We start from the raw sequence: 13319 nt of genomic DNA, 5'->3' as shown, positions 1-13319 counted from the left end.
GGGCCGGACAGGCCAGCGCGGGGCGCGCGCAGAGCTGACCCACGGCTCCGCTCCCCACCCCCAGGGGGTGGCTTTCGGTGTCCTCGTGGGCCCGGGGCCGGGGTCAGGCCGGCTGAGGCCGGGCCGGGGACCTGGGTAGGAGTTCAGGCCTGGGCGACTCCGGGCTGCGCTGGACCGGCGATAACCAGGCCCCGCGGCGGCGGCCTCTGTCTGACGTTAGTATGACGCTCCGCCCCTCTATCAGTTCGATTGGTTCTTGTCGGTAAAGCCCACCCCCTGCCCCATCCTATTGGTCTTCAACTTGATTCTGCGGGCCTCCGAGGACAGACTCCGCCCCAGCCCCAGCTCCTCGACCCCCTGCCTTTCTCACCCCGACCTCGGAGCCGCGATGCCAACCTCCGGTCCTCACTGCTCCCCCACTGATCGAGCCACACACATCTCATAGGAACCCTACAGGGACCCTCACAAACCCAGACACCTACGGTTGTCCCCACAGATGTCAACAAACTACCCAAACACTCTCACAGAGGTCCCGCAAACCCCTTTAGAAGAAGTGAGCCCTCTAGGCTCGTCCCCTCTGGATCCAATGCAGTCTCCTCTGCAGACCAGTGCTGTTGCCACGGAGATTTCTGGGCGTTCCGGTTGCCCTGGTGACGGATCCCTCCTCTCCCGGCCTGGGTTCCAGAGGTTTCGGTCAAGATCCTCCCTCATCTGCCGGGCCCGGAACCCCTCATCCCTCTCCCTCCCACCCTTCGCCAGATCTGGCCAGAGTTCTTTTGCGAATTCCTACAGGTGTCCAACTTCCCTGCCCAAGTGGTAGACTGAAAGGCAAGACCTCTCACTACATGCAAGGCGGGTCTCATCCAAGAGCCTTCCATCCCTCACTTAACATTTCTTCTTCCCACCTTCAGACGAGATCCTGACCTAAGGACTTGTAACAGCCAAGCCAAAGCCCAGAGGTATGTGGTTTCTCCAATTGCTGCTCCTCCAAACTCTCATCCCATTCCCCTCCCAACACCTTCTGTCCCTTCCCACCTCAGTCCAACCCTCTGCATTCTCTAATTTTCACCCTTACACTCCCCCTCCTCCACTTTTCTCTGCCCAGTTCCTTCTGCCTCTTCTTTTCCTCCTTCCTCTCCTCCCATCCTCTGGTTCTCCACCCTCAAGTACCTTTTTCCTCTTGCTGAATGTCTGGTCAGATTCCTATCATCCTACCTATTTCTCTACTTCTTGTCCCAAACTTCCCCCTTTGGAAAGACTCTAATGAATGTTAAGTGATGTGTTTTGTATCTCTGGAGCATGGGGGGAAAGTAGGGAGCATGGAAAGTTAAGGCTGGAATCCTTAGGCAGTGTTGCAAAGGATGATAGGCCTTGAATGTCAAGGCCAAGAAATTCAGACTTAATCCTTAGGTGAAGACAACAGAGTGTTTTTAAGCAAAGGAATGCCATTGGTAGGTTTGCATTTTTAGAAAGATCTCCATTGGGTCATTAAGGAGGACTGACTTCTTTTGGACATCCTTATAAGACAAATTGGTCACACCCCACTCCACAGCATCCTGAGCTTACCCCAGTACAACACCAACTCATCTGTATTATATCATTTTGGTTAATCTGGTCTCCTCCCCAGATTCTTTCAGCTGAATCCAATGCTTAGCACAGTGCCTGGGTAAAAGTATAAGATTGGGTTCTTTATAAAAGTGTAAGTTACCAAAAAAAAAAAAAGTGTAAGTTACATAAATCAATGAAAGTGGCTGAGTGGATTAATATGCTGAAGGAGGCAAAGGGGCGAAGTCACTACATAATCCAGGTAGAAAATGATGAGAACTTGAACAAAATTGGAGGGAAAAGAAAGGAGAGAATTGATTTCAGGAATATTTAGAAATAGAAAACATAGTCCTTGGTGCCTATTTGAAGATGAGGTTTGAAGAAAAAGGGTAAGACTAAAATAATTCCCAGAGTTCAGCTTTGATGCCCTGTTGGGACATCAAGTTAGCAATGTCCAGCAAGTAGTTGGGTATGAGTGTGAGTTACGGGGATTCAAAGAGGTCTGAGCTGGAAATACGGATTTAGGAATCATCCACATACCAGCTGGAAATAACTGAAGGCTTGAACATGAGTGACTCATCAAGGGAGGGTGTATGTTGCTCCTAGACAAAACCAGACTGCAGTCAGGGCCCTGCCTAATGCATTGTGGCATTATCCTACACTCTTAGGAGCAAACCTTCACTTTGGCTTGGCATCCTAGTCTCTAGAACTCTACTGCCTGACCTCCATGGTCCTAAGGCCCAGGACCCTGCTCTTAGACTAGCCAAGTTGCTATGTTCAGCTCCCTCCTGGGTCATGGTCCTCTGCTACCATCTACTGATGGGATTCTGACTGCTTCAGCCTTTTGATTTTTAAGCTCCAGCTCCACAATACATAGCCACACGTCACATGGGGTCTAGGCACACAGATGAACCTCCTGGCACCATACCTTGACCCAAAGTTCATCTTGCTTTCCCGTTACATCTCAGGTGCACTGAAAACCTTATCCTAATTCCATAACCCCCAGTGAACTCTAACTTGCAGACCCTCCACTCCCAACCTAATGAAGCCTATACCCTGTTCTACCACTAGATGGAAGCAGACAAGGTCACAGAAGAGCCTCATACCACCATGGATGCAGAAGAGCACCCCTCTTCAAAGGACCCCTCTGCTGAGGACTTACAGGATCTCCCCAACCCTGAAACACCTTTGGAGCTTTCCATCTCTGAGACCGCTTTAGAGCCCCTTACCTCTGAAACCCCTTTGGAGACTTCCATCCCTGAGACTCCCTTAGAGACCCACACCTCTGAATCTCATATGGCACCATCCACTTCCCAGGCCCCTTTAGAGACCCACACCTCTGAAACTCCTTTGGAACCTTCCATCTCTGAGACCCCCTTAGAGCCTGACAACTCTGAATCTCATATGGCACCATCCACTTCTCTGGCCCATTTAGAGACCCATACCTCTGAAACCCCTTTGAAGACTTCCATCTCTGAGACCCCCTTAGAGCCTGACAGCTCTGAATCTCATGTGGTACCATCTACTTCGCAAGCCCCTTTAGAGACCCACACCTTTAAACCCCTTTTGGAGCCTTTCATCCCTGAGACCTCTGTAGGATACTCTGAGATCCCTTTGGAAACCCCCATCCCCGAGGCCCTGTTGGACACACACATCTTTAAGGTCCCAAAGAAACACCTTTCTTTGCATACCTCATCACAAGACCATGTCCCTTTGTCTTCCCCTGATACTCTGAAGGAAGACCTCTCTGAGTATTCTTCCAGTGAGGCCTCGTGGACAAGGAGGGCCATCCAAATCTCTGAGATCCTTCAAAAGCACTCCCTTTCAAGCCCTTCAGATCCAGTCCACCTGGATACATCTGCAAAGGAAAAGGAAGAGGAAGGAGAGGACATGGAGCAGGTGGATGCCACTGACAGCACCGCACACACCGCTCAGCCTGGATACCAGCTGGGCAAGAAGAAGGGGAAGAAAGGAGTTAGCCGTAATTGCACCTGCACTTTTCCCCATTCTCATCAGTGTCTTATACCTGCCCCCAGGAGGAGGGGATTGGGTTACTCTTTAACCTGGCCCCTTCTCTTAGTTTTAGGGTCTCTCACTTCCTCTTGGTTACTCAGCTTCTCCCTTCCCAGATTATACAGTCCACCCAGTGGTCCCTGCTAAGCAGGTAGAGCTGGTAGAAGTGGCTAAGGCAATGCACAGAGACAAGTTTTGTGCTCAGGTGAATCATCTTTTCCAATGGGACAAGAATGCAGCCCTGAATGCCATCCAGACAGGTGAGCCCAGAAAGCCCTTCAGAGGCCAGTAACAGGCCCCTGGTCATCCTCCAATCCAACTGATCAGAGAACCTGCCCCGATCAATGGATAGCTGCTCCTTGTGGAAATGGCAATGCTAACTGCCTGAAATCTAGGAGGGGAGCAGCCAAGTGGGCCAAGGGGGATGGCATGGGTGCAGAAAAAAAGTGAGGATGTTCATATAAAGCCCAGGTAGGGACAGGCAGCTAAGCTAAAGTTGTTTAAAAAAAAAAAAAAAAGAAGAAGGGCCATAGGCCAGCCCCACATCTAAGGCTCTGAGAGCCTGTACCAAACCAACCTCAGGCAGAGATGGCCCAGAACCCTGGATGGTCCAGGAAGCTTGTGGCTCTAACATGGCAAAAAAGTTCCAGCTTAGTCCTTTTGGTGGAATGCCATTAAAAGGCTGTCACCCTGCGTGCCAGACCCATTATCACCTGAGTACGCAAAAGCTGTGAGTCTCTTCACCAAAGAAGAGTCAGACCTTCAAGCCCTATTCATTCCAAGTATCTGCCCAAAATCAGTAGTCTTGACAGCCCCATTAGTGGCATGCTATGCTTATCTATGCCTGCATATAAAGTACGTGCAGACGTTCTATGTAAACACATGCCCTCCAGTGTGTGAGCATGTACCTGTGTTGCCGAACTTCATGTCTGTAGAGAATACCTTCAGAGAGAAGGCCACCCTGACCTGCTCTGTAGATTCTGTGGCTTCTAGACTGAATTCAACAGACATCACTGCATTTATTTTTGTCTTTCATACTTCCTTTCCCTTTATAATAGGAAGAGAGCTATATTGAAACTAGATGGGCCTAAGATATAAAGACAACCAGGCAATCCTATGTCTCTCTTTCTCCTCCATGCAATTTACTTTCCTCTTCTCATTCTCACCCAGGACCCTTCCCCCTCTATCCCTGGCCAAGAGAATCACAATGATCTCATTTCTTTCTCAGTCTCAATTCAAGCATTGAAATGGTTTTGTTTGCTTATTTTAACATCTACTGTCACTCTTATTCTTCTTGCAAATGTGGGGTCATTCAGTCTCTTATTCTCCTTCTCAGAACCTCCTGCCTACTCCCCATTCTTCAAAGCCACTGCATTTTTTCACATGGAACTTTTTCATTTTCCTGTTTAAACAGGCAGTTTTGTGTAGTAATTTAAGTGTTATTCAATCCTGAAAAAAAGCATCTAGGGTTCCCTCCTAATATTGGGGATCTTAAGTCTTTAGTGAATCAGTAGGTGTGCCGTGTAGAGAAAGATCAAGTGTAAGTTTTTCTTTTATTTATTCAGCATTTATTGAGCACCAATTTTGTGCCAGTCATTTAGCTAGATGTGGAGCCAGTGGCTGGTGGCATGTCAAAAATAAAATCCCTCAAATAATTTGTACACTAATGAGAGAGACCAATAAGTAAAAGGATAATTATAATTCATTCTAATAATTGGTATAATTGAGGTGAGCCTAGAGTACTGCATGGCCAGAAAAAAAGGGGCATCCAATCTTGGGAGCTCAGGGAAGAAGCCTTAGAAGGGATGATTTACCAAAGGTGGCCAGGTAAAAAGTGGGATAAGGTGGGACATGACAGGGCAAGGCATCAGTAGGAAACTACAAGAAATGCTGGAAAGAGCTCAGCTTTGGAAGGGCAGAATTGTACAGCTATTTCTGTGCAAAGTTAAAGAGTTGGGATTATAGGGATGCCTAGGTGGCTCAGTCCATTAAGCATCTACCCTTGGCTCAGGTCATGATCCCAGGGTGCTGGGATCAAGTCCTGTATAGAATTCATTGCTCAATGGGGAGCCTGCTTCTCCCTCTGCCTGCTGCTCCCCCTGCTTGTGCTCTCTCTTGCTCTGACAAATAAAATCTTTTTTAAAAAAATTAAAATAAAATAAAAATTTAAAAATTTTATAAGAGTTGAGATTATATCCTAAGGGCAGCTGAGAGCTACTAAAAAATTTTAAATGGGATAATAACATGAACAAATTTGTGTTTTTGAAAGACTACTTTGGCAGTAGCATAGACTGGAGAAAGACAAGACCGGACATAGGAAGACTACATTGGGCACTGGTAATAATAATGCAGATAAGAAAGAAAAAAAAATTTTTTTTAAATAATGCAGATAAGAAGTAGATGGGTAGAGGTGAAGAGAAATAGAACATTCAAGAACGTTAAGAAAGTAAAACTGACCTTTGAATCTTTGGATGTATAGGATATGAAAGAAGGACATGCTTGAAATGACATCTATGTTTTTGGCTTAGAGACTGATTGGATGATGATGCCATTAATGAATGCCTAAAATAGAGTAGATGCATAATAAGTATGTGTTGGGTAAACAGAGTACAAAGGATGAGGGCCAGGTTTGGAAGGAATAATTAATTGGCTATACCACATTTGAAGTGCTTGTGGAACATACAGGTGAAAGAGTCTGGAGACAGCTGGTTGTAGAGGTCCGAAGCTCAGGAGAGAGGTCTGGACTGGAGACATCTTTCATGTAAAGATAGCTGTATGTTTGTTGTATGGAGATGTTCTAAGCAAAAAGAGATGTTATCATGCAAGTGTGATTTATGTGACCATGGAATTGAGTGTGTTGTACCCTGTCTGGTATTTTCAGAGTAAGCATCTGTTCCATAGACACCTTCGTCACAAGTAGTACACTGCAAAATTAACTGACCATAAGACAATTAACCATAAAAGATAAATAACTAGTTGACAGTTTGGTTGGTTTGACAGTTTGTTAGTTTCATCAACTGGTTGACAGTTTAGTTTCAGTTCTCCGTTGACACAGTACTCCTATTTTTATATTATATAAATCTTAGTCTTTCTAAGTGTCTATACAGTGACACAAAGCTTTGAACCCACACAACTTCCTAGACAACTTTGGAAGGTCTATCAATGGACATGTGACAATATGCCAAGAACAAACAGCAGTGTAGAAGGCTTTCACAACACAATACAAAGCTCAGTTGCAAATATGTATCCTAGTATTTGGAAACTGATACCTCTTTTATTGAAGGAAGAAATTTTAGCAAAAAAAGAAAGTATCATGCCAAACAAGGGGATGAATCAACAAGCAAAAAACAAACCTACACACACATAAAAACATATAATACTATGAATGAAAAACTTTGAAGACAAGTGCTTAGGTATAATCCACAAAATAAAATCAGTTATCTGCACAGTATTGCCATGAATCTATTCTATGCATTTTAAACTCATTTTAAATAAAAATATTTTGCATTTTGCAATAAAAATAAAGCCATTTTTAATTTTGATTTCACTTTTCCATGTTTAATTATGTCCTTTTTAATGAATGACCCTTTTATTTTTCATAATTTTATCTTTTGTGGCAAAATTGCTGATGGCCAATTCATCATGCAGTTAAAATGTTTGCAGTGAAAATGCTTGGCGCAAAGATTCTTAAGGTGAAACTACCTAGAAGTACCTTGTACAGAGTCCAAATGGTATCCCAGATAATGTTTCCTCCCCCTGCCAGTCCTTGTCCACTTATAATAGGAAGAGTGTTTGGAATCAGAGCAGAGAGGAGGGTCTCACTCTGGATTACATGGCCTGATGTCAACTGTCCCACTTTAAGAGCACTGACACATCTAATGAAGTCTGAGGTGTAGTTGCCAGTCTCTGTTTAAACTCTAGTCTTCTTCTGAGAACTGGGCACTGTCTCCTATACCAGACCAGTGCTTGGACTTGACCCTTCCAGGCCCTCAGGCAGGACCTTGATCTATGGGCACTGACCCTTGTTCACCTCCACACCTCATCTGCTCATTCTGTCCTGCTGCTCTGGGCAGAGTTCGGAATTCCTCTAGTGGAATCCTGGCCCCTAGTCACCTCCATTGTGACTCTGCCTGTACCCTGCCCTTTAAACCAAGCCTTACTGGTGTAATGGGGCTCTGGCAGAACAGGCTGTCGGTATCCAGACAGAAGTAGCAAAGCCAAAAGCCACATCTGGACAGACTTTAGGCCCTGAAAGACCATGGGTAAGGCAAGAAAACCTAGACTGACAATTAGGCACAGAATTGTGAATTGTGGCCCTGGCCAGAGTCAAAGAGCAGAGGATGCTAACTCTTTCCCATCCTCCTTATGGAACTTCAGGGCTATGCCGAATACTGGGTCTCTCTTCCCTCCTGAAGGAATCTGCTCATTCATTTAGTCAATCAAGGAGTCTGTGCTTTCTGAGCACCTATTTTTGAGCCAGGCCTATGCTAGGACTAGAGATGGTGAAAAAACAGACCTTTCCTTGGAGGAACTTACAGTCTAAGAGGAATACAGGAGAAAAGTCCATTATAATGCATTGTACTGTGATAGAAATAGCATGAAGAGTCAGAGAAAAAAGAGAAGGGGCCCCCAGACAGACAGAGGAAGTCAGGGACAACTTTTTGGTGGAGGTGACACTTCATTATGGCCTTTAAATGGGAACGGGTCCTGGGCAGCCTGGGTGGCTCAGCGGTTTAGCGCCGCCTTTGGCCCAGGGTGTGATCCTGGAGACCTGGAATTGAGTCCCATGTCAGGCTCCCTGCACGGAGCCTGCTTCTCCCTCTGCCTGTGTCTCTGCCTCTCTCTGTGTGTGTCTCTCATGAATAAATAAATAAAATCTTTAAAAAAAAACAAAAACAAACATAGTTATGAAATAAATGTAAAAAAAAATCTTTAAAAAAAAAAAAAAGTAAATGGGAACAGGTCCTACAGCTGAAGGTTCTAACTCATGAGGACTCATCCAGGATTCTTGCCTAGAAGTTGGAGTACTCTCAGGTCTCAAGAAGGGTGAGAAAATCTGAGTGGGATGTGCTCTCTGGTTCTCCTCCCATATTTGCATGCCTCCACCCTTGCCTTGTAGTGAAGCCAGTTTCAGATCCCACTGCTGAAACCAGACTCTCAAGGATTGTGGCATTTTGCGGGTGCCTGCTCTGAGGGATACTTCTTTGCCTCACAAGCTTCTATTTGTCTTTACCGTTCATGACTTCTCGCCTACTTCTTTCTCCTTATTCTTAGAGAACCATAGGCAGCTCTTCTCAAGTTCATAGATAGCATTAATTCAGTAACACCAGGAACACAGAAAGGAAATATGAAGGTGGTCCCAGAGCTGCCCAACTCCTCCTCCTCTTCTGGTTCCTTCAACAACCATGCTTCTTAGGTGCTAGTCCTCACCATCTTTTCTGCACCTGGCCAATCATCTTTCCTTCTCTCACTTTAGACACTTCAAAGAAACAAAGTTGGGCTCTAATGAGGGAAGGGGAGATGAGAATCTTCAGTTACAGACAACTTGGAAAGATTCTCATTCATCTTCAAACAAAATTTCTTTTTTTTTCTTAAAGATTTTATTTATTCATGAAAGACAGAGAGAGAGAGAGAGAGAGAGGCAGAGACACAGGCAGAGGGAGAAGCAGGCTCCATGCAAGGACCCTGAGGTGGGTGGGACTCGATCCCGGTCTCCAGGATCAGGCCCTGGGCTGCAGGCGGCGCTAAACCGCTGAGCTACCCGGGCTGCCCTTCAAACAAAATTTCATTTATAATCTTGAAGACTGTCTTTAGTTATTCATGACAGGCTAACAGAGATGGAGTGGATCCTGGGGTGGGAAAGAAACTACAACACTTGTGGAACACTGACAAAACCTGGCAGGAAAAAGTCTAATGGGGTGGGGATAAAGACTCATGGTGGAGGTGAATACACCTAGGGAGAGAGGTGGGAGTACCTTGGGAGGGAGGCTTAGGCTATTTTTCCTTGTCACTTTTCTTTATAACTCAATCCCTCTTCACTCAGGTCTCTACATCGGCTGGCGCTGTCCCCATTATATATGGGACTGTTTCCGGATTGGAGATGAGTCCAAATGCTTTTGTGGACACTTGTTGAGAGAACACCAGATCATCTCAGGTAGGGAGAACTGACCAGCTCCTGTCAATGGGGAGTAATAACTAACTCTGGTCATGTGTTGAGATTATGAGAGAGGATGTGTGTGTTGGTATGGGGGAGGGGGTTGGCACAGGAAGGCCAGGCCTTTTAGGTAGCCAGTCTAATCCTACCATCCATCCACATTCCCATAGACATATCCGTGCCCTGCAATGTAGGCCAGTGCCGCTGCCTCATGTTCTGCTTTATCCCTTCTCGCCCAGAGGAGGTGGGTGAGTTCTGGCTCAAAAGACGAGCTACCTTTGACCCCAAGGCCTGGAGGGCCCAATGTCGTTGCAAACACAGTCATGAAGACCACGCAGCTACGGGGTCCCATCCCTGCAGGATAAAAGGTAATTTCTAGGGTGAGGGAACTAGAGTGGTGGGCATGAGTAGGACACAAATAGTTTGGGGATAAGGATAGGGGGACTGGTAGAAGGAACTTCTCAGGTTTGAGGCTGGTAAAGAAGAGGTGAGAATGGAGTCAGCCCATGGGGAAGCCCCAATTCCCTGTATTTGTCTTGGCTTCACCCCTTGCCCTAGGTTGTTGCTGTAACTGCTTTGAGTCTAATTTCCTCTGTGCGGCCTGTGACCGGCGCTGGGAGGAACATGAGACTTTCTTTGAGACTGAGGAGACCCGGCGACGAGGAGGAAGGCCTCATGGTGAGCGGGCAACCTGGAACAGGGGACCATTCCAGGGTCATATCCATAAGACAGGGCAGGAAGGTGCTTCCACCTTCAACCATCCCATCCAGCACTACCTCACCCTCTCACCCACTGCATCCCATACTTGCACTGGTTTCTACCCCCAGGAGCAGATTACGTGCCTTTTGCAGAGATGCCTACCCTCCAAGAAGCCATCGTCAGCAACTCTGACTCTGAGGCTCTACAAAATCAGGGGCCCTCTGGCCGTCCTGGCTCCCACCCCAGACCCCCTGGGTTTCCTGGCCCACATAGCCTCTGGCCTGGCCCTATGTCTGGCCCCCATACCTGACTCTTTTACCTCTGCTTTTCCCTCCTCCAGGGACAGACACTGTCAACACTTGGCGCAGGCCTCTATGAGCCTGGCTCAAATCAGCAATAAAAGGGAAGGAACTGGAATCTGGCCTGGTTCTCTATACGGCAGATAGAGCCCTGCCCAGGGATAGACACTCTAGGAATTTAGAATTGGCACCTGATGGGGACAAGAGAGAGCACTACACAGGAGAAAGGTTAGATCAAGCCACCTGCCTCCACCAAACCCACTTTCAAGCTGCTAGCTCTGGCATCAGAAGGACAGAATGGCTTCGAGGAAGCCAAGGAGGGAGGGGGTTTCCAGAAGGATAGAGTGAACACTGGTGTTAGATGCAGTTGGGGACTCCAGTAATAAAGACTGAAAAGTACCCATTGGATTTTATAATTAGAAGGCCTTTGGGCACTTTAGATAATGCAGTTTCAGTGGTGCAATGGGGGCAGAAATCAAACAGCAATAAGTTTCAAAGTTTCTTTAGGAAGTGTGGATGAAAAGAGCAGGAGAGAAGTCAGACAACAACCAGAGGGAGATGTGACGTCAAGGAAGCATTTTTTAGGAGGGGAGAAAGGGGGAGGGGCCAGTAGAGAAAAAGATCTCAAAGGATGCAGGAAAGAGAGAGAAAGAGATGCCTAGTGACACAAGTCCCAGAGATGGAGGGAGAGAATGAGGTCAGGGCAGAGGTGAAGGGATTTGCTCTGGACAGGAGAAACACCACTTCCTAAGACTAAGAGAAAGGAAGGAAGAAAGAAAATGATGGGTCTTCACTGAGCTGCAGGAAGCAGGATCTTGTGAAAGTTTCCCTGTGAAGTAGGAGATAAGGTCAGTTCCTGGTCGGGAAGGAGAGGGGTAAGAGTGGGGAGTAGGAGACAGGAAGAGAGAGGTGAAGGTTTGGGAAGGCTAATGTGGGGAATCACAGAAAAATCTGATCAGTGGGTAGTTGAGGACGGCTGGAAGCAGGAACCTAGTTAAAGAGGAAGAGAAACACATAGTTAGATTGATAGTTGGTGAGGAGGGGCATCAGGGAGGATGATCAGGAAAATAAAGCAAAAAGAAGGCTTGAGGATGTGGAGAGAGCTGACCATATAAATGGAAAGAAAGGAAAGCCAGGAAGCAACTGACAGATTGAAAAAAGGAACAAAGGAATAGAAGTCTTAATGAGGTCCAGTAGCCCATATCGTAGTGGGGATCAAAGTACAGGAGACAGTGGTCAGAACCTACAGGGAGCTGCGGCTCTAAGATGAGGGCAGCTGCCAGGGATCACAAGGACTTGGGAGTAAAGAACTGTGGGCAAGGGGCCAAAATCACTGAATGTGGTCAAAATCAGTGGATCACAGATTATTTTTTCTGAGTAGGAGATTCCAGCACTAGTGTGCCTGTGATCCTAGGCAAGTCATTTTGCCTCTCTGGGTCTGTTTCTGGCTCTATAAAAGAAGAATCTCTGTGCTACCTGCCCTCCCTGAGAACCCCAAAAATAACCAGTTTCAAAGTGTTTTGTAGTTGCCTACCCTGCCTGGTTGGTTTTCTACTTCTTCACAGATCCCAGCTCCTCTTACCTCTTGAGCTTCTCCAGAGCAGCTCTAGGGGCTCCTGCTGTCTCAGAGGCACCATGAGAACTGCATACAATTCTAGAGCACATAGAAAAGGCCAATCTGGGAATCCCTGGGTGGCTCAGCAGTTTGGCGCCTGCCTTGGCACCTGCCTTTGTCCCAGGGCATGATCCTGGAGTCCTAGGATCGAGTCCCACCTCGGGCTCCCTGCATGGAGCCTGCTTCTCCCTCTGCCTGTGTCTCTGCCTCTCTCTCTCTCTCTCTCTCTGGGTTTCTCATGAATAAATAAGTAAAATCTTAAAAAAAAAAAAAAAAGGCCAATCTACATTCTCCTCATTTGGGACGCTATCTATACTTTCACAGGAAGGGATACAATCTGGATGGCTAGAACTCCTAGGGCAAATCACAGGAGTCTGCCCTGTGAGGAAATATCTGCCCTTTGGAGGAAAAAGGCACTTTCTAATAATAATATGGCTGTACCAAAGATCGTTACTATCTCTGGAAGTAAAGAGTTCTTTCTGACTAGTGATATGCAATCAGCGCCATAATGACTATTCACTAAAACTAATTCTAGTTAACAATAAAGGAATGGTTACTGTGATAAACTCATTCAAATCAATAATATGCAAACACTATAAAGTCTACATAGACTATGTAATAATACAGAAAATTGTAAGGGGCAGAATAGGAATATATATGCAATACGTATGTCCTATTATGAAAGGAAATGAGACACGAAACGTTATTCATTCCACAATCTTTGAGCACATATATGTCAAGGCAGTGTGCTGAAACAACAAACCCTAATGATAGATACAATGGGGGCTTTTGCCCTAAGTTTTAAATGTCAGTCTAAAACTGTGTGAGTACATTAGTATTTTGTGACCCCTGCTCTTTCTGTCAAAAATATATAATCCGATGGAATACCTGGGTGGCTCAGTGGTTGGGCATCTGCCTCAGCTCAGGGCGTGATCCTGGGGTCCTGGGATCGAGTCCCGCATGGGGCTCCCTGCAGGGAGCCTGCTTCTCTCTG

The 13319-nt window shown here is 46.3% G+C and overlaps 1 protein-coding gene and 1 long non-coding RNA gene across 9 annotated transcripts; one reads left to right on the top strand and one right to left on the bottom strand.

The window, feature by feature from the left end:
* Positions 1 to 85: 85 nt before the first annotated feature.
* LOC119873943 lies at positions 86 to 13271 on the bottom strand. Its single transcript, XR_005367000.1, has 4 exons — positions 13214 to 13271; positions 12293 to 12364; positions 3237 to 3403; positions 86 to 674 (listed from the first exon to the last, which is right to left on the bottom strand). It is a non-coding gene; the product is annotated as an uncharacterized LOC119873943 (long non-coding RNA).
* Positions 195 to 10828, top strand: FAM221B (family with sequence similarity 221 member B). 8 transcript variants are annotated; one of them, XM_038552800.1, is made up of 8 exons: positions 195 to 215; positions 912 to 959; positions 2617 to 3526; positions 3675 to 3818; positions 9602 to 9712; positions 9883 to 10080; positions 10271 to 10390; positions 10540 to 10828. In XM_038552800.1, the coding sequence occupies exons 3-8, from the start codon at positions 2617 to 2619 to the stop codon at positions 10719 to 10721; spliced, it is 1665 nt and encodes a 554-aa protein (XP_038408728.1). In that variant the 5' UTR covers positions 195 to 215; positions 912 to 959; the 3' UTR covers positions 10722 to 10828. The 8 variants fall into 8 exon arrangements, with proteins under 8 accessions (XP_038408728.1, XP_038408729.1, XP_038408725.1 ...); XM_038552801.1 differs by lacking the exon at positions 195 to 215 and adding an exon at positions 303 to 828 and having other exon boundaries at positions 9952 to 10080; XM_038552797.1 differs by lacking the exon at positions 195 to 215 and adding an exon at positions 309 to 650.
* Positions 13272 to 13319: the final 48 nt, after the last annotated feature.

This window comes from Canis lupus, chromosome 11 (assembly GCF_011100685.1).
Source record: "Canis lupus familiaris isolate Mischka breed German Shepherd chromosome 11, alternate assembly UU_Cfam_GSD_1.0, whole genome shotgun sequence".
Taxonomy (NCBI): Eukaryota; Metazoa; Chordata; class Mammalia; order Carnivora; family Canidae; genus Canis; species Canis lupus.
The sequence above is the reverse complement of the archived record's forward strand: the minus strand, read 5'-3'. Positions and strand labels throughout refer to the sequence as shown.